This window comes from Nanorana parkeri, unplaced genomic scaffold (assembly GCF_000935625.1).
Source record: "Nanorana parkeri isolate BGI_ZX_2015 unplaced genomic scaffold, ASM93562v1 scaffold235, whole genome shotgun sequence".
NCBI lineage: Eukaryota > Metazoa > Chordata > Amphibia > Anura > Dicroglossidae > Nanorana > Nanorana parkeri.
Window position 1 is genome coordinate 227,127 of NW_017306503.1, and position 27,801 is coordinate 254,927.

General features: G+C 41.4%; 1 protein-coding gene across 1 annotated transcript; it reads right to left on the bottom strand.

The window, feature by feature from the left end:
* Positions 1-2,001: 2,001 nt before the first annotated feature.
* LOC108786935 (stromelysin-1-like) lies at positions 2,002-25,353 on the bottom strand. The gene is made up of 10 exons (XM_018556360.1): positions 24,973-25,353; positions 21,829-22,059; positions 18,484-18,632; positions 15,701-15,826; positions 14,687-14,861; positions 12,778-12,924; positions 9,161-9,291; positions 6,793-6,952; positions 3,768-3,871; positions 2,002-2,188 (listed from the first exon to the last, which is right to left on the bottom strand). The coding sequence occupies exons 1-10, from the start codon at positions 25,134-25,136 to the stop codon at positions 2,085-2,087; spliced, it is 1,491 nt and encodes a 496-aa protein (XP_018411862.1). The 5' UTR covers positions 25,137-25,353; the 3' UTR covers positions 2,002-2,084.
* Positions 25,354-27,801: the final 2,448 nt, after the last annotated feature.

The following is a 27,801-nucleotide window of genomic DNA, read 5'->3' on the forward strand; positions in this document are numbered from 1 at the left end:
TGAAAATTCTAAGAGTGGAGTAAAACAATAATTGAAGCCGGCACAGTAATGATGTGTTCAGATAGGGAGGCCTTAGGTTTTTGTGCCTGGAGAATACCATTCCAAGGCTTAGACATGCCAATTCAGGTCTTGGCTATACACAAGCAATGCACAAATCACAATTTCACAAATCAAAGCTGTAGGATTTGGGAGTATGAAGACCTGATATCTGTAAGAAGCATCAGCCATTTAGAGAAAACTGATCACAGGGACACAACTGGGGGAGACAAACTGAGCACGCCAGCACGGATCTTCTTCTGGGCTTGGTGTGGTCAAAAGGCGGCATTGGCAGGATCATTAGGTGTTTGTTGTTAAATACGACTATTCCTGCAAAAGAAGCAACATGTACACCATTTTTTATTTAAAGAGGAAGGCATTACTAGAATATCAGTAGTAAGGTGTACATAAACAGTAAGGGCCGGTTCCAGGGGCGTCCTGCAGCCTGGTATCACCCGGAGCGGAGACCGGGTGACACCCCGCCGTGATGTCATTGTGCATGCGCGTGGCGTCACCGCGCATGCACGGCCATTTAATTAATGCCTGCCGGTGGCCATCTTGGTGATAAACGCCGGAAGAGAGAGGAGGGGAAGTTCACCCGCAGAATGAAGTATGCCGGGCCCCCTCCTCTCTCCTGACACTGTTGGGCTCTCGGTCCATGACCGAGTGCCCGACTTTTTAGTGGTAATGCCCTCCAATGGTGTCACCCGGGTGCGGACCACACCTCCCTTGTGACGCCACTGGCCGATTCACACCACAAAGAGTGCGTTCCAGAGCGCTCGGCCTCTGCAGCGCATTGGAACGCAACCCAGCCGGCTCCCTGCAGGAGGGGGCGTGTCGGTGCATTGAAGTCAATGGCACCGCAGCCATGCCCCCCCGCCCGCAGTGCGGTCGCCCTCACCCGAGCGCGTGGCACATTAGTGCCTGTGGTCCGGTCCAGTGTGATCTGCAAAAATAGTGCATGGAGCATGGACGCAGGGAGACGGCCGGGTTGCGTTCCAGTGCATTTCAGAGCCTGAACACTCTGGAACGCACTCTTTGTGAACCGGCCCTGAGAGGGATCTGCATTGTTGGTACAGTATTTTTTTTGGTTCCATTTGCTGCAGGGGTGCAGATGTTGTGTTGTCTGTGTTCTTGCTGGGGAGGTTCACAAAGAGTGCTCTGTGTTCTTGCTGGGGAGGTTCACAGAAAGTGATGGGAAGTCCATATGCCTGAGATGTCACTGAATGTAACATTTATTCGATATAATTTGTACCCACATAGAAATTAAATCAGTCCACGTGCACAATAGTGCAATAATTAACAACTTGATCCTACGAAAAATTGACTCCATTTATGAATGAGAGATTCTTGAAGGGGTTAGTTATTATTAAACGTGAATAATAATATGGCATGTCATGTCTCATTAATTATGTGTTTTAGGATTCTTATGCTTCTCGATTCCATGTAGTGATGGGAATGCCGTGCAGACGGCATTCGCCTGCAAATGGCTGGGCAAGTGATTTATAAATCATCCCCTAAGTATTTGAGTTCCTGAGTGTGCACTTCTGCTATTATGAGTGATTTCCATTCTTTGTTGGAGCCATTATTTCATTTACATTATCAACAATAAAACAAAAGTTGGCAGAATATGCAAAGGAAGGAGGAAAAGTGGACAGGAACGGTACTGAGAATTATGTCAGGAAGATCTCCTTGGTGTATCCAATACATATAAAACATCACTGTCAGGTGGACTGATCTCTTTAAAGCAGCCCTGCCCGAATACAAGGTTTTCCAAAATGGGTAGTGAGCCTTATTTTAAACATTATGCAATTAGACACATTACAGAGAAATATGTATTTAATGTTCTAATACAACAATCTTTTACACATATTATAATGCAATAGTTTGGTGTTACATTTGGTGGTGGAAGTACCAATAGTAGTGCAGACAGAGAAGATACAGCTATACAGATATGTTCCAATTATAATCTTTGCACTGCACCCTCTGCTGTGATAGGCTGACATTAGTTACATCACATACAACATATCATGTAAAAAATCCTTTGTTCAGTCACAGTTCAGCCATCGATAGCTGGCAAGGGAACGGAGAACAATCTGCCTCCTTGGGCTGTACTCAATCTGGTTTGCGCCATTAGAGAAATACACGTAATCTAAAAACATAAATAGGGAATTAGAATAAATATGTTTCCTGGATCTTTTCAGACATATTTCCAATTTCCCTAAGAATTTTACAAAGTATTGAGATTCTAGGGACTTTATAAGTGAATAAGCACGGTTGGTGGTTAGTAAATGTGTACTGAATTCACTGCACAGAAATGTTCAGCCCAAGAACTATCGACTAAGTACAAATAGGTGCCAACATGCTAAATATATATATATAGATATATCTATACATATAGATATATCTATATATATATAGATGCTGGCAATAGCACTTTTGTCAGCCTGTATTTATCAGTGACATTGCCATACCCATAAAGAAGTGAATGTCTATTTTAAAACAGTCAACACAGTGAATGTTTTTAAGTATAATACAAATTTGTACATGTGGTTAGCATACAAAGTGTTTTCTTGTAAGGATAACCTCCACCCCACCCCCACCCCCACCTGATGCTATAATCACAAAAGGCAAATGTGGGCCACCTGCCACGCTAATAACAGCCTGCATGTCCATCAGGTTCAAAGATGTGCTGTAATACGAGCCCCTCAAAGAAAACCTTTTCATGAGCACCAGTGCCCTGTGTTGAGCACTAATCCCTTAGCCCCCCTCTCCCCTGGTCCAAGGAAGAGGTGCTGGCAGAAGGGGAGAAATGTGCAAACTTCCTGCCCCCCATGAGGACAAGTAGGTTGGGACCAACTCCCAGGTTAACCAGTAAAGATTAATTGGTGATGGTTTTGTAAATAGAAAAAATATATATATATTTTAAAAAATTAAAAATTTTTTGTTTTAATGCTGAAGCTGTGTGAAATACATTATGCACAACATGATGCACAGTGGGTCTCCAGATGGAGTCATTGCGTTTTCTTTGTAGCAATTTCTTTGCAACAATATTCAGGGCCAGTTGTTCCAGAAGTCATGATATGGGGGCAGTATGATTTTTGGTTGTTTAAGGCAGCCTGGGCACCTACAGAGCCATAGGACACATATACAAAAACTCCAGATATGTATAGCCTAACCTTTTTTTGTTTTATTTTTGGATAGAGTAAGAAATGGTTGAAACTACTATCGGGTTATTTTTTTGCTCTCTGTGTCCTACTAGGGAGATTTCCCTTCACTTCCAGTTTTGGAATTCCCCCAAAGTGAGAATTCCCATCTAAGAACGTTGTCATTGGAACATTTGTCTGCATTGTTAGATTTACTTCCATGCTATCATGACCATTATAAAATTTAGGATTTCCCTCAATTTCTGTCCCCATTATATCCAAAACAAAAAAGCTTGCCTTTACATATACTTTAAAGAATGTTATGGGTGGTAATAAACCCAGGACCTAAATGCTGCAGGGCCAGAGTGCCACCACTGAATCACCATGCTGTAAATGTCCAACAGGTAGACGAAACAATCATTTGTTGGGGGAAATCTTTGTGGGGAAAAAAAATAATACAAGAAAATCCCCATAGGACTCAAAATAATGCTGGGTGTCTATAGACAATAATTAAAAGTAAATATTGGATGGATATAATACAGTATTACTTGTCACACATGCATCTCACTGTATTTATAAGATTACCTATATTTTGGAATGCAGACTCTACTTGGTTCCCGATTCCTGGAAAATTATCTTGTATCTTCTTTGGTGATTTGGAGTCCATTTTGTTTTTGGAATGATCAAAGCTGGACAAATCAACAAAACAATATCACTCTTATATATTGCAAAGCTTTTTCATTTTTACCTTACATGATAACTAGCTCAAAGATCAGAAACGTAATATATTTCAGCTTACCAGACCTTAGATTTGTTGGGTGCATAAGCTTTCTTTTTTTCAAGCAAATAACATTGTCAGCAAGTACAGAATATACCCGCTCATCTTGCCAGAAATACTGTGTCACATACAAAGTCACTTCCTCGGAGCTAAACTGAAAGCATAAAACAGTCTATTTTTTTTTCTGGAAGCTACTAATCTAATACTATGATACTGAGGAGTAAGCATAGTGACCTGGGGACAGGAAGTGTGTTGTTCACAGGAACACTAGGTGAAAATAAAGGAAAAAAACCTGAAAGATAAAAGCACCCACATCTAAGGATTGGAAAGCTGCAATATAAAACATTTTTGATTTTGGGTTTAGATACACTTTAAAGTGATATTAACCACCTGCTGTCCGGCCGTTGTAATTAAACAGACAGAAAGCGTCTTCTTGAGGGCGGGTGGGCGTTTTTAAACTAGGCGGCGGGCACGAGCGGGAAACCAGCTTTGAATGTAAACAGCCAGAGATGGCTGTTTACATACAAACGTTCGGGCGTCTGTAGATCGCTTGTAATATGCGGTCGCGTGTGCGCCCCCCCTCCGTCGCTGCTGGCAATCCCGGGCTCCGCTGTTCCCGGTGTGAGTCTGGGACCAGCACAGCAGCTCTGCGGCCGGAGATCAAACGGAGCTCAGTACACGAGCTCCGTTTGATCTCCTCCTCTCATCTTCGGAATGCAGGCAGTGATGTGTATTACATCACTGCCTGCATTCAGTGTCACTGTCCGGTACAGAAACCGGAGAGAAGCTGGTGAAGCAGGTCTCTGCTTCATCAGCTTCTCTGGGGGTCCCAAGGTGACATTAGGGGTCTTAAAGACCCCTGATGTCTCCATAAAGAGGACCTGTCACTGCAAATTGCCTATCACATAGGGAGCTTGTTTGCGCCCTATGTGATAGCAATAAAGTTCAGTGAAAAAAAAAGGTTTAAAAAATGTAAGTTACAAAAAAAATGAAAAAATTAAAAATCACATTTCAAAGCAATAAAAAAATAAATAAAGTCCCCCGCCCCCACATGCACACGCAAACATGCGTCCAGCCCGCCTGCGTGCGAAGACGCCGATTACATCCATTGCACCGCATATGTTACATATCGCCGCGAACGTCGGAGTGAGAGCAATAATTCTAGGGCCATTAATAACGGATAACACTAAACTGATGAGTGGTAAAAGCTTTTAAAGCGTCGGCTATGGTCAATTTTGAGTATGGTAGTTTTTTGCGATTTAACGGGTGCACGCAATTTTAAAGCTTGACATGTTTGGTGTCTATTTACCCGACGTGACCCCGTCTTTTATATTTTACCAAAAAATTGGGTAATAATAAATGTTTTATAACGTAGGGAAAACAGGTTTTTTTTCAAAATTTTTGGTACTTTTTTCATTATATAGTGAAAAAAAAACCGTAGTGGTGATTAAATGCCACCAAAAGAAAGCTCTACAGTATCTGTCCCCAAAAAATGGTATAAAATGAATTTCAGTACAGCGTTGCATGACGGAATAAATGTCAAAGTACCGCAGCGCTTGAATACTGAAAAATGGCCTGGACAGGAAGAGGGTATAAACACCCCGGTCAGCAAGTGGTTAAAGCTTTAGGGGTTTTTTTAATTTTTATTTTTATTTTTTTACCAGTGGGAGGCCGTCTATATTGCAGATCTGCAAGAGAGAGAATGGATTAAGATAAAAAACGCCAAGCCTTTCATACTACTTTAAAACCCATTTCCACTTTTGTGCCATGTAGCATTTGTGGTAATGTAGAGGTGCAGTGATAATGTATATGTGTGTACATTCTCATGACTCACATTGCTGGCTTTATTTATTTTTATCGACTTTTTATAAGGCCTGAGTCATACAAATTCAAAATCCCCGCCAAACGAAACGAAACGACGCGTATTTACGTTTATATGTGTGTAAACGTGGGGGTGGGGAACTTAAGAATTTTTTGGGGCTTTTTAAAACTTTTTTTATATGTGACTTATTTTTTTTAAACTTTTTTTATTTATATATATATTTTTTTTAACTTATTGTTATTGCTATAACGGCGGACGGCAACTGGTTAATTTACAGCAACTGCATATGCCTGCTTCATGTACATTCAGTGTACATTGCTGGCATATGTTTTTTTAAATATCTCCACAAAGCTGGACATAAAAGACATGGATGTGAAGAAGTATTTTCTATAGATGATCATTTCTGAAGCTGAGAGGTCCACTTGTATGGAAACTAGCAGATCTCCTATACCAGTCAACCAGAGTTAGGTAAACAACACATCTCCAAACCTCTTTTCCAGTGACGTGCAGTCCATTTGGTACTGACTAAGGCATTCCCCCTGCCTGTCTGAGCCCCACCCCCAGCCCGCCGATGCCCCGCCCCATCCCGCCATCCAACCCGGTCACCACGCTATGTGTGGAGAAGAGAGTAGACTCCCTGTCCCTTACTTGCTCGTCACTGGTGAGGCATCGAGATCGTTTTTTTTTTCTTTCTATTTTTTGATTGGACAGCTTGGACCAATAGCGCTTTGCCATTGGTCCAAACCATTCAAAGAGCTCAAGCCTCAAACACAAAGTAAGCTGCTAAAGTGGCTGTTGCAGCTCTTGCCTCACTATGTTAGATTACACAAGCAGTGGGGAACTACGCTGCTGTGTAACCTAACTTAGCTGTCAAAATCTGAACGAAGCGCCTCCTGTAATTAACAGGCAGTGCTCCGTCCATGACACAGCGGGGAGGATTTCCCCTCAAATTCACTAATCTAAGCGTTAATGCAGATACAATTATTTCTGTTGTGCATTCGCCAACTCACCTCCAATATTTGTCTTCCACGAAGAAAATGGCCTTTTTTTTATCCTTTAAAAACAGAGCAGCATCTATTTTCTTCACAGTTTTTGGAAATCCAAAGTTGCTGATGGGCCGAGGGTATCCCCAGAGCATTTTAAAGCCACTCGTAGCCCAATACTGCTGCCCTGTTAGAATAAGGGTGTTGTTAAGCCACCAGTTATTTAAAGAAAGTCCATAAGCGCAGGTAAGCTATAAATTATGCTAAAGGAAATTCTACACACCACATATATTACATTTAAAAAAATGTATATGTATTATATATATTACATTTTAAAACCAGCCAAATCCAGATTGCAGACAATGACAGCAACATTGCTTTTTCTGTTGAAAATGGAAAATGTATATTTATAGAATGTTGTATCTATAAAACATTCACAGAGCGAACATCTCTGTGTCGATGTCTGAGTTTTAAGGGGTTATTCACAAACCTGCCGAAGGCAGCCGAGTGAATAACCCGAGCCGAAGTGAAGTGAGACGAACAACGATCGGCTATTCACTCAGGCTCGGTACGGCTGATTTCAGCTGTACATCACCTGCTTTCAGGTGCACTTCGGTCAGTCGAACATGCTATGTTCAGCTGAGCCGAAGTGCAGAAGGATGTTGACTCAGCCGATCCAACATCTGGATCGGCTGAGCCGAAGCTCCGACAGCTCACTTGCTGCCGTTCGCCCCTATTCTCATAGGGGCAGAACGGCAGCGAGTGAATAGCATTCGGCTCGGCTATTCTGCTCAGTACCTACGTGGTACCGAGTAGAATAGAAAATCAATGAAAAAAGTTTTTTTTTTTTAAAGGTTGAAAAAAAGATTTGTAAAATGTAAATAAATAGTTTTAAAAAAATAAAGATTTTTTTGGCAAAAAAATAATTGGGCAGAGCTAGTAGTGTCAGCTGATGTCAGCTGGCCGGCACATGCTAGAGTCTTCTAGCAGGTCCCGGCCAATGAATAACAACTGGGCGGAGCCAGCCGTGGCGTCATGTCCGGCTCCGCCCAGTTGTTATTGTTTAAGGACAGTTCATCATCCCCAGGTCATTTGGGGATGCTGATCTGTCATTTCCAAATGAGCGGAGTCAGCCATGAGATCACGGCTGGCTCCGCCCAGCTGTCATTTGCGGGGCCAAAGGCCGGCCTTTGACAGGCCATCCACCCCGCTTCAGCTGACACTTCAGTTGAGCCGAAAATGTCATTGGCTCGGCTAAGCCCCTTGGCCGCCTTCGGCTGCTGTACGGGCTATAGTGAATAGCCTGTACAGCAGCCCTTCGGTTCTACTGAACCAAAGGGCTCTGGCCGCCGAAGGATCAGCCGAAGCTGCGGCTGGATCCTTCAGCTCCTTTGTGAATCGCCCCCTTAGATTTGTAGTGTATTATGGCCGCAAGATGGAGCTGAGGAGCATAAGATATTCCTATGCTCCTTGGCTCCATCTGGTGGTCATAATATGCTGCAAATTTAAAACTCATGTTTGCATAGCTGTTTGCTCTGCGATCTTTTTATAAGTACACCCCTAAGTGTCCACACAACAGGACAGGTTTCATCCTGGCTGTAATTAGCTTCATTGTGCTGCATAAAAAAAGCATACACAGCATTTTCAGCATTCAACAACTCAGGCAGCTTGTCCACAGCAATAAAACATAAACATTAAACCTAGCCTGTCTGGAGGCGAACTCCAGGCATATATGAAAATACTAGGAAAGATGTTATGTATTCATTTTAAATTACTAAATCTATTTTAAATGTAGCTAGTGTAACTGCCTCAATTCTGCTGCCCTCTACATTACTGCAGGACACCTGCTGTGCTGGACCAAAGATTTGACATTCCCAGAAGTGTCAAATTCAGAAGTTTCTTCCAGTCGTAGCGTCTCTGCAATACAACAGTGATTGGCGGTGAGGGCAGCAGGAAAGGTAGGTGTCAAAATTCAGTATTTTTTTGAAAGGGAGATCATTTTAATAATTTTAACTATTTTTATTTTAGCAAACTTTTAAGTGCCTTTCTAGCCAGGAAATGGAATTATGCTCAGATGCATAAAATAACAGTTGACCTGATCTGCAAAAAAAAAAAACCCTTCTCTCTCTATAGAGCCAGGTGCTCAGGTTTCCCAGAGGTGGCAGTTTGAGAAGAACCCAGCTATATACTCTTTGAAGTGCAACCACAACTGAAGTCAAATTGTTCCTAGTTCCTAAAGTATCTCAGTCATCAAGAGAACCCTTTTCTTCCCAAACTGGCTTTCCCAGAGCTCCACTTACAGGAGGTTGTCAGTATTGTTTTGTTATTCAACCAGTTGAATACCAGTTGTTTACCAACTGGGCTGAATTTGGCTATAAACCAATGAATCACTCACCTTTGAAGAGATAGACAACATCTCTAGCCGTAAACTCATAAGCTGCATCAACCCTTCCCACGTTTGGCCATACAGTGTTGATGGCGAAGGTGTCAACATTACGTGTTCTGGCATTTTTTCTCCAAAAAACCCTTGGATAGCAAAATAATAGTAATAAATAAAAACTGTTAAATAAATGAAAGATAGATAGATAGATAGATAGATAGATAGATAGATAGATATTCTTATGTTTATTAGTAACTTGCTCTTTTAGACAGAAGCATTTATTGGTTTGGTGATAAGTCCTAGCCTTGCTAAAGTAGTCATTCACAACAGAATCGCTTGCCTCTTTTATATACCTCATAGGCATATGGGGAGAATCCAGAATAAGCCAGGTGATATTCCCTTGACATAAAGCTGATGAAGGTCTATCACTGTCAAAAAGATGGGGGAGCGCATATGCGTCGGCTCGCCTGAGCCGAAGTGACAGCCAAAATTGGGAGAATGGTCTGTCGAGGTAGACCATGTTTCTCGCTACTGACAAAAACTGGAGGGAGCCAGCCGTAATATCGTGGCTGGCTCTACCCAGTTATTGTCAATCAATGACAGGCCAGGGTCCTCAAGTTATTTGAGGACACTGGGCTGTCATTAAATGACAACAACTGACGGGTGCTCGCTTATCCCCCCCTTTCCTGCCTTTTTTCCCCCCATTTTTGGGGGTGGGGTTCCTTCTTAAAATTCCTTCCAGACTTAAATGGTCTGGTATAGTTTGGGAGGGGGACCCCATGCGGTTTGTTTTTCTTTTGTTTAAATTTTTTTTATTATTCTCTTTTTAAAAAAATATTTTAAGTTTTTTTTACTTTTATTTAAATTCATTTATTTTAAAATATTTTATTTCTTTTGTTTACATTTTTTTTATTCTGCTCGCTACCTTAGAGGTAGCAAGCAGAATAGCCAAGCTACTTACGTACTGCCGTTTGGCCTCTATGAGAATAGGGGCGAACAACAGCGAGTGAACTGCCAGAGCTTTGGCTCAGCCGATCCAGATGCAGAGCATGTTCGGCTGACCGAAGCCAAGCGCTGTACAGCTGATTTTAGCCATTGTACAGCTGTAATCAGCCGTACAGAGCCAAAGTGAACAGCCAAACGCCGTTTGGCTCAGTTCACTTTGGCTGGGTTATTCACTCGACTGCCTTTGGCAGCTTAGTGAATAACCCCCTAAATCTCACAAAAACCATTTGTGGGGTGAATTCACCATTAGGAGTGTTTGTACACATGTGGATTGAAAGAGTAATTAATTTGTCAACTTTTGCCTTTTTTTCAAGGTGATCACAGATGAGCAGGTACTATTTCAGGTGTGATAGCATATATGTGTTTCTGTTCACCTACATTCTTGAACATTAAAAAGGATCCAACAGGATGCTCTTTTAAGGGAAAATTTCTAACAAGTCAAAATATCATGGTGTGCTGTTTGTGAAAGTTTTAATTTATCTAAGTCATGAAATCGCTAGTAGTAGTTAGTTACCGGGTGATCCCAAGAGCCTCCAACTTCTGTAGGTATTGTTATCATACCTAGGAGGTCAGATATTGTCCAAATATGAGTAGTGTTTGAAAATTGGAAGCACTGCTTGCTATTACTTGGCAATTTCTAGCCGGCTGCACAGAAACCTATAATCATAGCCAGCGGAGCTCTGGATAGCCTGCTGTAAACAAACACAGTTCAGAATAAGACAGACAGAACCCTGAATGAGAGTTTATATTAGTTAATGATGACTTTTCAGCAAAGAAAGCATTTATTCTTGAGGTTTGAAAGAAAGAATTTCAAGAATATCTCCTAGTCTTTATTGATGCGTAAACATGATATCATTTAATTGAAATGATTTTGTGATACCATGATTATCCCTCAACAAAGGTGTATTGGTTTAAGGATTTCGGAGTGCCAATGAGTCATGTTTCTCAGCTAAAGAGACAGTACAGCAGAACAGTCCACTTTGAGGCACAATTTGAAACTCTGAACTCAGACGCCAGATATGGGCAGAGTTAATAAGATGAGTTTCTGCCCTGTGTTAACAGAATTCTATAATCAAAGAAGTGAACTGAGATGTTAAAAAAGAGCCTACAGCTCCATCTGCTGACTCAAAAGAATAATTAAAAATGTTGATATGGTATAGTTCACATTTACCTGACAACAAAAAGAAAAAATATTTAAATAGTCTGACCTTAAGAAAAATTAAACTATGCACAGGGTCACTATGTATGCCCTTTAAGTGCAGATATATACATTATATTTTTTAACAGTATATCCTTTTTCAGTCATCTTAAAATATAAGATATTTTGGCAAAAAGTTTGCATTGTCTAATTAGTTACTATACATAATACTTTGAGCCCAAAAACACTTACAGTTTGAATCAATACGTAAATTCCAGGTTCATCAAAACAAAAGTTGTCTTTAGTCTTATAGTACATTTTATTCCATCATAGTTCATTTATATAGCAAGCAGCCACTGCATGTTTTTAAGGACTCTTGATTTCTATAGAAGCAGTGGGCTCTCTGCAAAGGTCTGATACACACCCTCTGTTAAATCAGATCTATAGCTCTGCAATCTGTCAAGCTCATGCTCCCCGCTGATTGGAGAACTCTGGCTTAGCAGGAAGCATGTCTTACATTTGCAGAGAGACTACTGCCTCTACACAGAGATTGTTTCTCTACAGCATGTTGGCAGGGGACATGCTTTTCTACTCAGGCTCTGGCTGCGTTCCAAAGAAAGGGACTGTAAGACTTTGAAAACATTTGTTTTTTTAAAGCATTTGGAAGGTCTTAGCTGATTTAAACTGAAAAACTGTACTGAAATTGCTGAAAATAGAGACTGCAGAAATAGGGAAAAAATTAACCAGGCCCTGAGGGGGGGGGGGGGGGGGGGTGACCTGCAGCAACATCTAGTTTTTTCCTCCCAGCCTGACTGTCCATGGCCTGCCTCTTTCATACATAGCATTTCAGTTCTTTTTATCATCAAGTTTCAGCATCATATGCTAGGACAGTGTGCACACATTTTAACATTTGCATAACTCCTCCCAAGAGCCTGCCCACAGCTTGCATCAGGGCACTGGCCTCTATGCAAAGTGCTGAAATGCTGTTATGTTCTTGGGTAGGTAAGTACAGCACGATGCTGGTCCCTCCCAGCAGGCATGGTCTGCTTCCATTGTGTAAAGAAACAGAGAGACCAAGTGATGTCACTAGGTCAAAACAAGGTATGTAATTAAAAATAGAAATGTTTTATTTCAAAATCTCATTAGCATGTTGATGATGGGGTAAAGGAGGAGCCAAGGAAGGCAAAATATAAGCAGATTAAACATCAGCTTTAAACAATCCTGTTTGCTTTGCAATGAAGACAACCATTGGAGTGTGTTAGCAGAACTTCTGTGATTTTCCCTTTGTTTATTCTAATACAGTAAGATATATTATCTTAATGTATTACAGTACTAAACCATGCAAAAACCAGGGTACTTCCAGAACTCTTTAAACATTATTTTACAAATTCTGTAAACAAAAAATAGTTTCAAAATCATTGGACTGTAAATCCTGGTTGCTTGTCCAAAAAGGAAACCTCTAGTAAAAATTAAAGACTCTTACACTTACTCTTCCTTGAAGAATAGTAAATCTCCCCTCATCCTGGTAACGGCATCAAATCCTAAAGTTGGGTCACATCTTTCCGGCACTGCTGGATTTTTGGGGGCGTCAGTTGGCTTAGGCTTTGGTGTCCTTGTTGGTTTAGGCTTGGGCTTCCTGGTTGGAATAGGTTGAGGAATCACTGTTGGTTTAGGCTTGGGTTTTCTGGTTGGAACAGGCTTAGGAATTACTGTTGGTTTAGGCTTGGGTTTCCTTGTTGGAATAGGTTTAGGAATCACTGTTGGTGTAGGCTGTGGTGACTTTGTTGGATTGGAGTTTGTACTTCTTGCTCCTGTTAGATATTTCACAATAAAGATTTATACACAGGCGAGTATATATGCCTACAAGGGAGGAAGGTGTCTGACGATCATGATGCCTCGTAACTTCTCGGCAAAGTACGGTAGAACAATGGAAATGGTACCACATGGAAGTGTATATATTTATATTCACTTTGACACTAAAGATTATTACATAACTGTAATTTATTGTTCTTTTATTGCAAGGTACATTAGTCAGATCTACACATCATACAGTTACATCCTTGTGAAAGTGTCATTGCTGAACATTTCCAAGGAACAGTTGCGTGATATTTTCCCTCAGAAGCCAAGATGCCTCTAAACTGTATAAACAACGCAAATAACTTCTGCTACATTTGTGGCGAGGTTACATTGGCATCTCAAAAGTGCAGTATGACGGCAGTGGTATAAAAAAGGCGTACCACCTATATTTTGGATGCAAAATAGGGGATCAGGACAAGAGTTGGGCCCCTCATTATTGTTGCGTTACATGTGCAACTTATCTGCGTCATTGGCTAAACAATGCCTAATGTGTAACATATTTTGTATAATTAATGCTACTCCAAGTAGTTCCATAAAATTATGTTTTCCTATTTATCTTGAGTTTGAGGAACTCCAAACATGAGTAGGATTTAATAGATACGTCTGCACTGTATGGTCAATAAACAAGTGTGTGTGCAATATATTAGATTCTAGATATAAGGTATTTTCTGTAGTAAAATATCTGTGATTCAACCACCTGGCCTGGAAAGACATGAAAGAATAGTAGGGCTGTCTTGTACGTGTTAGATAAAATGAAGAAACTCTGTAGACTTAACACATAACAGATATTTCTAGTCTCAAAACTGTGTGTGTTTAAAATGGTGAAGATTCTACATAACTGTAAATAGGTCACGTATGAAAAGCTATTACAGCCCATCAATCCAGGGTTATATTAGAATGATGGCCCTTAAAATTATTTGTATACCTCTGGTGTCATCGGAATATATATGTGTATTTATACTCATATATGTCCGAACTTTGCATTGGGTGGAGAGAGTGTACTTTTAGTTATTTATTTATTAAGCTTCCTTTTTTTTTCCTTGCACATTTTTACTTTTTTGTACTTTACCACAACTGGAAGACTGATATGCCCCACTTGTGATACTTCTGAGGCAGTAACAGATACTTTTCATGTAGATATCCGGGGACGATTAGAACCCTGATGTCTCCTCTGCCTACATCGAGTGCAGATTGGGGGTAGAGAACATCCATGATCTGCTGCTTACCCAGCCACTGTGGCTGTGATTTTGACAGCTGTCACCGATCAATACTCAGAACTGAGTACTTTTGGAAGTCCCTCTGTGCTCAGGAGATTGGGAGCTCTGTCATCTTAAAGATCCCCTGGATCGTTCCTGGGCTCCAAAACAAACAGGTAGTTTAACAATATTGTACCCTTCCAGGTGTCCCATGGATGAATGGTAAGTGAACTCCTGCTTCAGATATTATTGTTGTCTTCATAGTGGTCTATACAATGACAGTTCCTGTTAGATCACAGGAATACTTTTGCTGGTTACAAAATATAAGTCTTGCTACAAAATAACATACCATAGAGAGCTTGGATTCCAGCAATATCATCTGTAAAAAGTTTAAACTTGCTTGGATCCACCGCTCTATCATCTAGTAAGGTTGGGTACATTATGGCACGCTCGTCTTTTGAGTGATCCAGTCCCAGAGTATGCCCCAGCTCATGAAGTGCAACAAGGAATATATTGGTGCCTGCAATAAAAATTGGTTGTTTGTCAAACATTCTAATATTTTCATGTAACCATTACAGTTGTCTGGCATGAGTAGGCATTTTATGCACTTTTATGTGCATAGATTTTCAATATCTTTTTTTGAATGTTATCAAGGTGTTAAAGATCAATTAAACCCTCTGGATTAATGTGGAGGCTGCTCTTTTCTATTTGGATGTGCAGTTGGTGTTGGCTGGTCTTGAGCAATACTACTCAGTGGGGTCTGTTTATAAACAATTTGCAAAGCCCTTTATCCTGTAAAAATCTGTGAATGTTCATTTGGGGTGAATACTGCCAAAAACAAATGTAATATATTTTTCCCTGTTCGAATGTATTGTTCAAATATTCCAATTTAGCAAATAGATGGAGCTTTTCCCTGTTCGAGTGTAGTGTGTTGTAATAATACATTATGGCCACTACATGGAGCAGAGGAGCATGCTCCTTAGTTCCATCTAGTAGCCATAATGTAATATTACAACACTACATTCCAAATGGGAAAAAAATATATTAAGAACATTCACAATTATTCAAGCCAAACGAGCATTTACAGATATTCAGAGAATGAATGGGCCTGCAAATTGTCCATAGACATAATGCCCATCACCTAAGCTGGAAAAATGTTGATATCCACCTAATATTTATGGTTAACATTAGGCTGCTTTTGGGAACTTTCCATTGTTTTGATCTTCACTATTTCTAACATTGTCAGATGACCATGTCAGGGTTCTGCCATCTTGTTTGTGTTAACTAGGAGCACAATATCCTTGGAGTAGCACAGTACCCTGAAGATTACAGCTAGAAATAGAACAAGGTTACTCTCACCTTTACCACTTAGTGTCCATGTTTCATCTTCATCAAAATGAGCATCTCCGCCAATATCTTCACTTGGTGAAAAAGCATGGGCCAAAACTCCAAATGGTCCATCAAATGGAAAGAAATCCCCATGGACTGCAGAGAGATATCAGTCAGTATGTAGCTGTTTTAATTATAAAGATATTATACTCATATGCAGCAGAGGAGACTCTATTTTTGTATTCCTTAAAGCTGAATTCCTGGATTCATGTTGAAGGTGGAACATCCCTCCCCCCCACACCTACACACACACAGACACTTGTCCAATAGGCCCCTGGATAGCAGGAAAAAAAACAACAGGAGTTCTAATCCTTCCCCACGCTATCTATGACTTGACATGCACTTTAATGTTCTGAGGCACAGAGCAGTGACAAGCTTGGGGGGCTCACATAAGGACACTTCTACCATGCAACCACCAACACATACCAAATGAAGGGGCAACTAAAGATGTTAAAATGGAGCTGGGCTGTAAAAAAAATAATTTTCTGATTCAAAATAAATTTCTGAAATGATATAACCTTGGCCAGCTGCCCCTTTAAGTAGCTGGAGCCACACAACCCAGGCATTACTAGTCTCTCTTTTCCCACTGATGATGGACAGGTCTGTACGAGGGATCATGGAGATTGGAGGACTGTGATTGTCTGCAACAGTGATCAGACTTAACCCACAGGACAGGAAGAAGAGGGGAGAGAGACCTGGGAAAAGAGGAAAGAGCAGGGAAGCAGAGCTGCAGGGGATAGGAGAGGGGACCCATGTGAGCACACAAAAAATGCTATCTCGCGCCTGGCCTTCAAAGCTACGTGAGCATCGTGGAGACATCTAGAGATGGAGTGGCTGCCTACAGTCAGGGCTATACAGCCCACCCAGGGAGCGGCCTGAGTTGCATCTGCCTCCATCCAGCCTGTTAGACCATTGTTCCACAGACTGATTGCTGCCAAGAGGACATCTGCACATCATCTAAATGGTGAGAAGACTTTGACTAACCTTGTGTTATTTAACCTGTTTATTACTGCAGGAACCTTTCAGACGCCAGTGGAACTATATTTAAAGAGAATTGCTTCATCCCTTCATCTTTAGTTGCCTTAGGATACTTTGTAAAAGTGTCACCCCCTTAGATTACAAAAACCTTCAAAAACCACCTCCGGCAGGACTTTGCTTTTATTATTCCACTGGCCAGTGGAATGGTAGGGCCTGGGCACAGTAGTTTGGTGTCATTGATACCTGCATTTTATTATGTTTTAGCGATATTTACCTCCATGACTGTTAGCAGTGTTGCTGGTAGAGTCATCCCACTCTCATAAAAGGGCTACTAAACCTAAGTCGCATTCTGTGGCAGAACCATTCGCAGGCAACTAAAGGGAATGAATGTCATTTATTTCACTGTACTTATAATTGTCTTGGTGCTTGATAGCATGTCAGCCCTACCATTGTCAATTCTTTTTAATTAGTGTTTAATTACAGGGTTATTTCAGTCTAAATAAAGCCCACTGTATCACTACTATTTTTGGGGGGTTTTTTTCTAGCCCGTGGACGTGCATCTAAACAAACCTCCCCCTGTGAACAAAAAAAGTAAACCGTGAAATCACAGCACACAAAAACGTGCACAAGGGTGCAAGGTCCTTCCAAAGAAGGGACCTACTTCCCGAACCCCAGGGGCGCAAGGCTCCTGGACAGGGGTTGAGACTGTTGGTCCACCAACCCGAAGGCCAGTGGACCCCGATCCTTTGGGGACCTGCCGCAACAGGTCCCTCACAGTACTAGGCAGGGGGGATCTCCCGAAGAGAAACCCCACTTCTGGGTGGGAGGAGACAGAGAACCCCGTAGGAGGCACAGAATCTCCTCCCAGCATCAGGAATAGGCCCCGAAGAAACCTGCACCTTCCGCATCTGTGGGTCAAAATTTGAAAATAAAAAAGTGCCAAACGTGCATGGAGTGCATAAATAAATCTAAAGTGCCAGTGCACCACGCTGACAGGCCTTAGGGGCCGGAGTGCCAAAATATTGCCCCGGACTAGCCATAAGGCCTGTCCAAGAGGCGTTGTGCAGAAATAAGCAATATGGTGTGTGACCGAGTGCTACAGTGAGTCATGTGGGGTCCCATACCCAAGTGACTTTCTGAGCACCCCTGGGACGCCACCCCCAGGGGGCACAACACCACGGGCTTCTGCCGCCCCCACCAACCCACCAGCCAGACCAAGCTTCGCATCTGTTCAGTCAGAAAGCCATGTACTGAGCTGTTCCCCTCTCACAGGAAGCAGCCCCACACGCTCTTTCACTTCAGCGAGTACTAAGTAACCATCCCCTGCAAGGACGGTTCTTTTCCCCACCGAAAACTGATAAGAACAGATACTACACTTGATCTTAGCCAAAAGGCCGAGAAGCGATCACTGTATCACTACTAGTGTGTCAGTGAATTGTTGGGTCCAGTTAAGGGCAGGCCAGCACTGGAAACAGTAGGAGAACCCAGCATTCCAGCAGCTCATTCCTACACAGAGATAGCAAACATGATGTTAAGCATTTAATTTCCTGTAATAGAATTATTGCTTGTGTTTTCTTTCCTGAAGCTGCAGTGAACTAACTGAGTCTATGGGCCTGGAAGGTTACCGAAACATAACAGTTGTGTATAGCGATCACTCAGTGCTGTGCTTACTATGAATGTGCAAAACTAAATAATCTATCCAATGGCAATGCTTGTAAAAAGTAATTAATAAGATATTGCCATTACCCGTTACACGGGTCCTTCCCTGCACTCACCTTTAGATCCAAAGGAAATCATGATGTCAGCTGTGCCACTGTAAAGCTGCAGAAAGTTCAAAGGTGTGACCTCACTCCATAGTCTCAGAGCATGAGCCACAGCATAATCCACCTCTATTTTAGTGATATCTGGTGTATAATTGACAATTCTAAAAAGAATAAAAACAGATGAAACACATGTAAATGTAAATGACTGTACAATAAAATAAATGGGACAGTAAAGACAGCTTTAACAGTATTTTTCTTTTGAAACATGCATAGTTTATGTGATCATGTAAAATTGTCAGGGCTTTAAAAGGATTTATTTCCTTCATCTACTAACAATAGTTAGATTGAAAAAAAGAAAACATTTCCCTGCAAAACAAATCACACTGTCAAACTATAAAGGTTAAAAACAGAGGTTTTAGTTGCACAACTTTTGCAAAATATGTGGAAGCCGCACAGCCTCGTCAAGGCCTTTCTGTGTAGTGAGGTCCTAACTCTAATCTAGGAGAGCCTCCATCTTGAGAAATATATATATGGTTTTTTTTGGGGGGACGGGGGGTCAACCTGGATGAGAGCTAGAAAGGGGTTCATTTAGGAGGGCAGATACTTCTAGAGGCGCCTCATTTGCCAGTGCTGCTTTGTAAATTTAGGAAACCCTTCTGGGCTCGCTTCTATTTTGCTGGTGCTGCCCCTTTTAATCTGTCATCAAGGAGAGACTTGAGTTAAGTGATTTCAAGCCTCACCTCCGTGATGGGTCAGGAGGGGTGCTGCCGCACAGAAAGAAGAGAGCACAGAAGCGGGTTTAAAGACACTGATCCACCATGGAGGCCTGCCACGCAGCAATACATTTTACAGCAATGCAGAATACCACCAGCTATATAGAGGACTAAAAATCACAGGGTTGAACTCGATGGACTTGCGTCTTTTTTTCAACCTAACTATGTAACTTTGTAACATAAATATATTATAAAGCAATGCAGAATACCCCCAGCTTTAGAGGACTACAAATCCCAGCAATACATTATACAGCAATGCAGAATAATATGAAGCTGCATACACTATGTTGCACCAGGGTGGTGACCTGATGTCTCCATGGTCTCAGGAGGGGTCTCAGGAGGGCTGTGTAGATTCTCAGGAAGGCTGTGTGGATTCTCAGGTGGGTTGTGCGGAGTCTTAGGATGGTTGTGCGAGGTCTCAGGATGGCTGTGCGGGGTCGCAGGTAGGCTGTGGGGAGTTTCAGGTGGGCTGTGCAGAGACTCTGGTGGGCTGTGGGGGTCTCATGTGGCCTGTGGGGGTCTCAGGTGGGCTGTGCAGAGTCTCAGGTGGGACTACTTGTCCAAGGACTAAAGTGGGGGCTCAATCTACTTGTCCCCCATTACCATCTACTTGTCATGATACAAAAAAATAATTTTAACCAAAACCGTATTTAACAGTGCTAAGACGCGCTTCTAAAATTCAAAATCCATAGTGCAGGACTGCACTGGATGGCAGTATGGGGTACAGATAGTAACCCGTACCAGCGAAAGGTAAGTATAGCAGCAGGGGGGAGGGGGGTCAGATTTTAGCAGGTAATTCCATTTCCCAAAATTACTTGGGAAAGTGAACTTACCCTTTAATGCACATTGTGCGTGTTAGAGAGCACTGCTGCCCAGCTACCACAATATCGCAACTGTGCATGTGTTTATATGCATGCAGATGGAGGGGGCAGTGGAGTTGGTTTGAATTTTGTAAAATTTATCTTAATATTTTTTACTTTTTTTTTTTTTTTGAGCATGTCATTTTTATTGATCTTTCAATGAACACATAACAAGAGCGTTCAAAGTAAAATAAGAGGATACAGTATTATAGTAATGGAGGTACATACACAGTAAGCATTAAGTATTCGGCTATGTAAATAAATTCAGAGCATTTAAGAATGCAAGAGTCAGTGTGACAAGTTTACATCCCTTTCCGTGCACGTACCTATAGTAATAAGCTTAGGATTCAAGTCAACTTTACAATAACAGAACAAAACATAAAGAAAACTAATATCACTACATGGATTACGAGAAAGCATGGCAAGTAATATTGCTAATACCTGCATTAGCAGATGTTCCATATATTCGGAGTATACCAATTTCATGTAGGACAAATCGAATGTTTAAATTTTTTTATCAATTCTTTTTCATTTTTATTTATTTAATTTTTTTTACTTATTGTCACTTAACTTTACTTCTATCACACCGGGACTAACAAGCCCCTGTGTGATAGCTTTCGGAGGTCACACATGTGTGCTCTACCTTCTGTAGAAAAAAATACAAGTGATCTGAGTGGCTCTACAGCTGCAAATCACTTGTACAAAATGGCTCCCCCACTCTACATTTAGCCCTGCTTGCCAGAAGCAGGGCTAAATGTAGAAAAATAACCTGCCCGTTGCCCGGAAACTGCATGCCCTGGGTATCAGGCGATAGGAATTCCACACCCCTGCAGTAGCGCCCCTTCAGACCCCCCCCATCCCCAACTCGCTACGCCACTGGATACTTCCTCTACAGCTATTGCTTTTAAAAAGGTAACACAGGTGAGAGAGTGTGGAGCAGAAAGAGCCAGAAAGAGAAATCTGTGTGTGTGGCTGCTCAGAAGCAGATGGAGTTGTCTAGGAGAGACCACCAAAACGCACAAGGCTGTGCAATATTGTTAGGTGACTTTTGCTTTGTATTTTCTGTAATTTTAGGCTCCTATGCACTTACCATTTACTGTCATTACAATAACACTTGTGCCATATTAAAGCTGAAATTCGGGCTAAAAGCATTCTCTGAATACAGAAGCCAGGTGTATTTTTACTTGAATATTGGTCTCCTCTAAGTATTTTTTCAGATCTGTGCAGTATTCCAGCATTGTACAACTCCTGCACTTTCCTTCTGGGCAGGTATTTCCTGCAGTAAAGACCAACCACTGCTGCTCTCTCTCGTTGTGCAGGGTGAATGGTCTTGTACCCGCCCCCTCCTGTAGCTTTCTGCAGACAGCTTGTATTAGGAGGACCTGCTCGATAAGTCTCATACCTCTGCTCTCTGCTCAGGCTATATGTGGCACAGTGATGATACGACTTTTTTTACAAAGTAATATCCATGTTTGCAAATGCATTTTGGTGCACACAAAGTGGATTCATATTCTTTGTGGCTACTAAGGAATATATTTAGATTAAAGTATTTCTGCCCGGAGTTTAGTTTTCCATTATAGCTGGGGGTTTGGTTGAGTGATGCAAGCCCAATAGTTAGGTTATATATAGGGAAAGTTTGCATATTTTGGTTTCAGCAAACGGGAGCCCGTCCTTCTGCTCCATGGTCTCTTGCAATAGACGGAGTCGTCGTGCCACCACCCTACCTGTAGGTAAGCGTTGTCTTCTCCCACTTTGGTTTTCCTGAAAAGTGGCTGAACCTGTGTACATCTGGCACTCCACACCGGGGTTTCAGCATAACCTTCAAGGTTTCCTTGTCTATTTTACCAGTGACATTAAGGCCAAAAAAAGACTGCATGGCCCTGATTTTTTCCTCCACTGGATTGGACATTTTTTTTCTCACAGGAACATTACTGTAAAACTGATCTATGTACTCCTAAAAAAACAAACCAAAACAACATGCATTTGAAATCTCTCATTTAAATGTTAAGAATATATAATTATATATTATCAAAAGAACTTTTCTGCGATTAATGTTCTTACATCCTTAAGTAATAGACATAAATGGGGCCATCTTTATCACACAATCCCCCCTCCAAGTTGACAACAAAAACGATCAGATTTATATCTCATGCCTATGTTAGGTATTCATGGGAGGTAATACATTTGACTAAAGAAAACCACCAGATTAAGACACAATTGATACAAAGCAGAAAACTTAAAGTGACAATAAAGACAAAAAAAAAAATCCCTCCCCCAATGTTAATGTTAGCACTTACCTTAAATGATGTCTCTTAATCTGATCTTCTTCTTCTTTCCTGATGTTTTCATCTGTCCCTCCAGCGGTGCGGCGGCTCTCCGATCCAGCGCTGACTCCTCTGTCCTTGCTGGCACTTCCTGTCCCACGGTGTCTGCATGCGGGTGCACGCATCCATAGACTTACCTTGTGTCTCTGCTCGTCTCCCGGCCGAAAATCCGAACTGCGCATGTGCCCCGCCCCAAGGTGCTTTGCGGCCGCCAGAGCAGTTTCGGATTCTCGGACGGGAGCGCGTGTCGAAGACGGGGTAAGTTTAAACTGCTGTTAAAGCGTTTTTTTTGTTTTATAAGAAAACTTTTTGAATATATCTACTGCTTGCTAGCTGTAGTTCTATGCAAAAAAAACCAGAGGGTTTAGAAGCCCTTTAATGGAATGCAGCGTGTCATAAAAATCTCCTCTGGCAGGGTCTGCAGAGTCTCTTAATGTTCATAAATAGCTATAAAACAGTCTAGAGAATAATTTGTGCAATTCTGGTCTGTTTCTTTTTTTAAATACTAAAGCCCAACTCTGGTTAATATGCAATCATTTTTAAAATATGGTTGCACTAATGTATACTCAAAAACAATCAGTTAGACAGCAAACACACCTATATTACAAGAAGCAGAAGGCTATTGGAGCACATTAAATCTCTAAAGCTATCTCCTATGCATCTGATTTATATTTGGACTCTAAGAAATCAGCACATCTTGTAAGATGAAAATATAGAAGCATTTAGAGAAACTTGCATTAGGATTGTGCCTGCTGAACAACATAACATGCTGAACAATTTGCCGGGGGCAGGTCTGGTACCTTTGACAGTGGCTGACCACTCCTCCGTTGCTGCCTAATGGCTGTTACACTTTTACTGTCAGTGGTTTTTGTAACTCTAGATCCATGCATCTTGATGATTGCTGCACACATGGCTGGTAATAGAACTTTTCCAATATATGCACTGTTTATCTATTTACCTGCATTCTTGTTGCCAAGATTACTGTATTTTGAATGTTTTTGGAGGGAATGTGATGTCATGATGATGTCAGTGAGACTTTTGGATTGGTTCACAATCACTGTTGGTGTGTATATAGATTCCTGTGTTTCACTTGCATTTATCCCTTGTTTGCCTGATGAAGGGGATCCCGTGAGACCCCAAAACGTTTGTCTAGTACGTTATTAAACATGTACTGAACTTGCTTTGGAGTGCTGGTGTCGATCCTTTACTTATATTTTGTCGGAAGCCACCCGCTGACACCTGCTGCACCCACTTTCCATTTTTGTAGCAGCGGCTTTGAGTGCGATGGGTGCACAGACTGTATGCTGAACAACATAAAACACTTCAAACCCCTTAGGCATACCCCTCAGACCCTTTGATTGGTTGTGTTATGTCTGTATGCCCTCTACAGGGACCAGAAAAGATGGCTGCATTTGCAGCTCAGTAGCTCTCGCTTACCATTGAAATGGTGACGGAATGCAAAGGTTCATTTACGAGAACCACTGAGATTACTCTTATATATCGGATTGGACTTACTTTGTACGGAACCAAGATCAGGCAAACATTGCTAAGTACATTTGACTTCCAATTCCGTTTGTTTAACTGTTGCCAATAGTCTGCTTTGCAATATATTTTCTGTAAATATTTTCTTGCATTTCTTTTTCTTTTCATTAACATTATATTTTAAAATCTGAAAAGCTGAACCTCTGATTGCGCTAATCAGAAATTAAAGAATCTTTGCCTCTGTGAGGGCTACAATATTTTAAAACTCTGTCACAATCCTGTCTGGGTGTGGCAGCAAATGGCACAGACATTTCTTAGAATCGCAAAAGCAGATGCAGGAAAAGTGTGTGTTTCCGTTAAAACATGCAATGTTGGCTACCATGTGTATGTATAATGATGGTTAACTGCAGAGTTAACTGCCCACTGATGATCCCTCCCAGTCTTCTCGTGCTTAGATTGTTTTCTATCGAGCAGCAAAATCTCTGCACAGTGCAGAGTGCAATATGTCACAATCAGGACAAATAGAGAGGATGAATTTCCCAAGCGAGGGCACAGAAAGCTATTAAACTTGGAAGGACAGGTACACTCTTATCATTCATTGCAGTCCAAAGAACGCAAGTTTTGGCTTTAGGTAAACTTTAAGGTTTTGTATAACACAAACAATGTTGTCAGTGCTGGTTATAGCATTACTATCCAATATACATATAAACACTGTGGTATAGTCCCCACACTGAGGGGGGGAATTTATCAAAACTGGAGCAGACAGAATCTAGAGCAGTTGTTCATAGTAACCAATCAGCTTCTCTATTCAGTTTGTTCAGTTAAACTTAAACTGAAAATTAAAGAGAATATGGTTTTGATGAGAAGCTCCAGATTTTGTGTGCTCTAATTTTGATAAATTTCCCTCTGTGTATCATGAACAATTATATTTTTTTTCTCAAATAAGATTTTATTTCATTTTAAACATTCATATAAGACAATTCTTCATAAATCACACAAAACAAAGTAATATTCAATACTCATGGCTGATGGTAAATCCAGATATCTTACATATCCACAAAATGTGCTGTCTTCATGTCATTTTCAGTGATGTCACTGGTAGATACATCTTCAATCACTGATTCTACCCATTCATCAGGTCCGAATAGGTCTTCATCTACTGGAACAAGCTCAACCTCATAGACTTTTATCAACAGAATTGGGATGAGAACCTGGAACAGAACCATCTTGCACCCTCTGCTCTGTCCCTCCGTTTTGTCTTTTTTTGGGAAAGCGTTTATTTTTTAACATACTGTGTAGCGTGTTGAAGCGCCATCCGAAATGTAAACATTGACATGGCTTGTTTAATGTTTTGCTCCTCGTGTAAGCTTGTTCTCATGCAAATGACAGACCGCCCCCCCAGGCTAACATTCTTCCACCTTTGTTCGGAACTCTCAGAGGCCTCAAGGCAAACATTCTCCACGTGTAGCTAAATCAGAAAAACCTGTCTGATGATTATCAGGCTGGTACGGAGATGGAAGCGATTAAAAGCATCGCCCCCAGGCATGAAATGGCTTGTGCTCAACTCTTTAAAAGTAAACAGTGACGCAACTTTCTTTTAAGGAAACATATTCCTGGAATGCCTTGGATAAGGAAAACACAGGAGACAGGTGATAGATTGCAACATAATGACCATACACTTCTGTAGACCTAAAAAAACAAAAACATACCATGTTGTAGAGGGCATAAAGGGACACTGGGGCTGGGTGGAGATGATACTTCTAGAGCCTAAAGTCATATTAAAGACAAATGTTTTTAAGCTATTTCAAATGCTGATGAAATTACTGATAATGGATGCTGCTCCTTAATGTTTAAAAGTTTTTAGTTTCCTGCAGAATCAACTGGTCCCCTAAGCACTGGCCCTGATATCCTGTTTTAGGGTGGCTCTTTTACCTTACCTGTGCTAGTAAGCTGTATGTGTCTCCACAGAAACAGCAAGACAAGACACTCCCCTAAGGACTGCAGGTGCTCTGAGCTGGGGCACAAACACATTCTATTTTTAATATTCAGACTCAGACCCCCTTATTGTCACACCCTCCTCCCTGCATCCACCTCCTCCCTTCTTCAAGCTAGTAGATGGACAGCTGCTGAAGACTGATCTTGTACTGGACGGGAAGTTGAGGGAAGCCGAGCTAAAAGAGTTGGAGTTGTTTGGAAACATGATGACTGTAAGTGCTTGGGGTGAAAATATAAAGAAATACTTTGCAGGGCGATGTGTATTTGTATTCACATTCATATATGGCCAGTACATGGGGCCGAGGAGCACATGGAAATTCCCATGCTCCTTGACACCATCTAGTGGGTCTATTGATAAAACAGTTCTGCAATTGTTTTAATACTATAGCCCTTTAAGTTCTATATGTATCATCTCCCACCAGTCCTAGTGTCCCTTTGTATCCTCTACAACGTTGTATAAATACACCCCAAAGTCTATTTCCACTTAAGCGGTCAAATTTGAGAAAACCCCTCTTTTTTGTGTTCCCATTCATACAGCTTACCTAAAACATATTTTAAAAATATATATATTTCTTACATTTAGATATCTCTGTGCAGCAGGCCTTTGGGCAGAGGGCAAGCTTCTCTATACAATTTCAAAGTGACAGGAAACTCTGGCTGTCCCCATAAGAAGGCTAGAGACACTCTGAGCTTCCTCTCATTACGATGCAATGCTTCTAGAACATTAAAGACTAATTCCATGTTTCATGTTGCACCCATAATCAGGGTGTAACATAAAACATGATCACATCCGCAGCCCCACTTCCATAAACCCCCCCACCTTACCAGAATCCTGGGGTTCTTCACATAGTGGTACACTCATCCCTGAAGAGAATTTTTAATATTCTAGCACCACCTATCTGTATTTGTATATTTGACCACGGCTGTGTGTACTTATGTTTGGTATATAGAGGGAAGCATATATTTAAAACATTTTCTTCTATTGAGACAAATACATAGCGCTAATAGTTTTATTTTGAGGTTGAGAGAGAAGTATTATAATTGACCAATAGATGGGAATTGAGAATGCTGCAATACATGTCTAATAGGTGGTGTAAAAAAAATTATTCTAAGATATTCCAAGGATAAGAAAACATCGGGGGTGTCCATTGTGGCTAATCTCTGAAAACAAAGGAAGTCACAATCCTTAATTACATTTTTTATATTTTACTTTTATTTATTTATTTTTATTAAATCATTTTTTTTTTACTTTTTTGTTGGGGGCTTCGGGAAAATATTAGGGGTGTAAACAGAGTCCTCAATCTCTTTTTTTGCATCCCCTGTTATAAATGAACAGGAATCCTCTTTGAGTGTTCCTGTTCATTCATAACTTAAGGACATATTATGTTTACTGTGTCCACAATTATGAATGAACAGGTAGTGATGTAGATCACTCCCATTCATTCATAATTGGGGACACAGTAAACATAATATGTGCTCAATTATTTACAAACACTCAGCGATCACTGAATACTTGTACCCGCTCTCCATCCTGGATTGCCTGTCATGGGAGGCTGGGCAGGCGTTGCGGGAGGAGAGCTCGATATGACAGATGACTCTTCTTCCACAACGCCGGCTGGCCTCCTGTCACAGCTGTCTCCGCCCCCACACCACCGCTCTCCCGATCTGTCACAGGAGACTGAGCGGTGCGGGAGATAAGACGCTGGCCGCTCACAGCACTCTCCATCTCCCGCATCACTCGGCCTTCTGCAACAGTTTCTTTCCTCCCTGCTGGGACACAGTACAGTGCCCATCGGGGAGGAGAAAGAACACAGATGCAACGCTATTTCGGGCCAAAAATTGCACTTTCGGCATTTTGACAAAAGTGCCATTTTCGCCCGATATCTTTTGGAGGCC

Coding starts and splice junctions, on each gene's coding strand:
- LOC108786935 (XM_018556360.1), bottom strand. CDS start 25,136: ATGGTTCTGTTCCAGGTTCTCATCCCAATTCTGTTGATAAAAGTCTAT. Junction 18,633..21,828: donor AAGACAACGCTTACCTACAG/GTAGGGTGGTGG, acceptor TATTCTTTTTAG/AATTGTCAATTATACACCAG. Junction 6,953..9,160: donor TGTTGTCTATCTCTTCAAAG/GTGAGTGATTCA, acceptor TTATTCTAACAG/GGCAGCAGTATTGGGCTACG.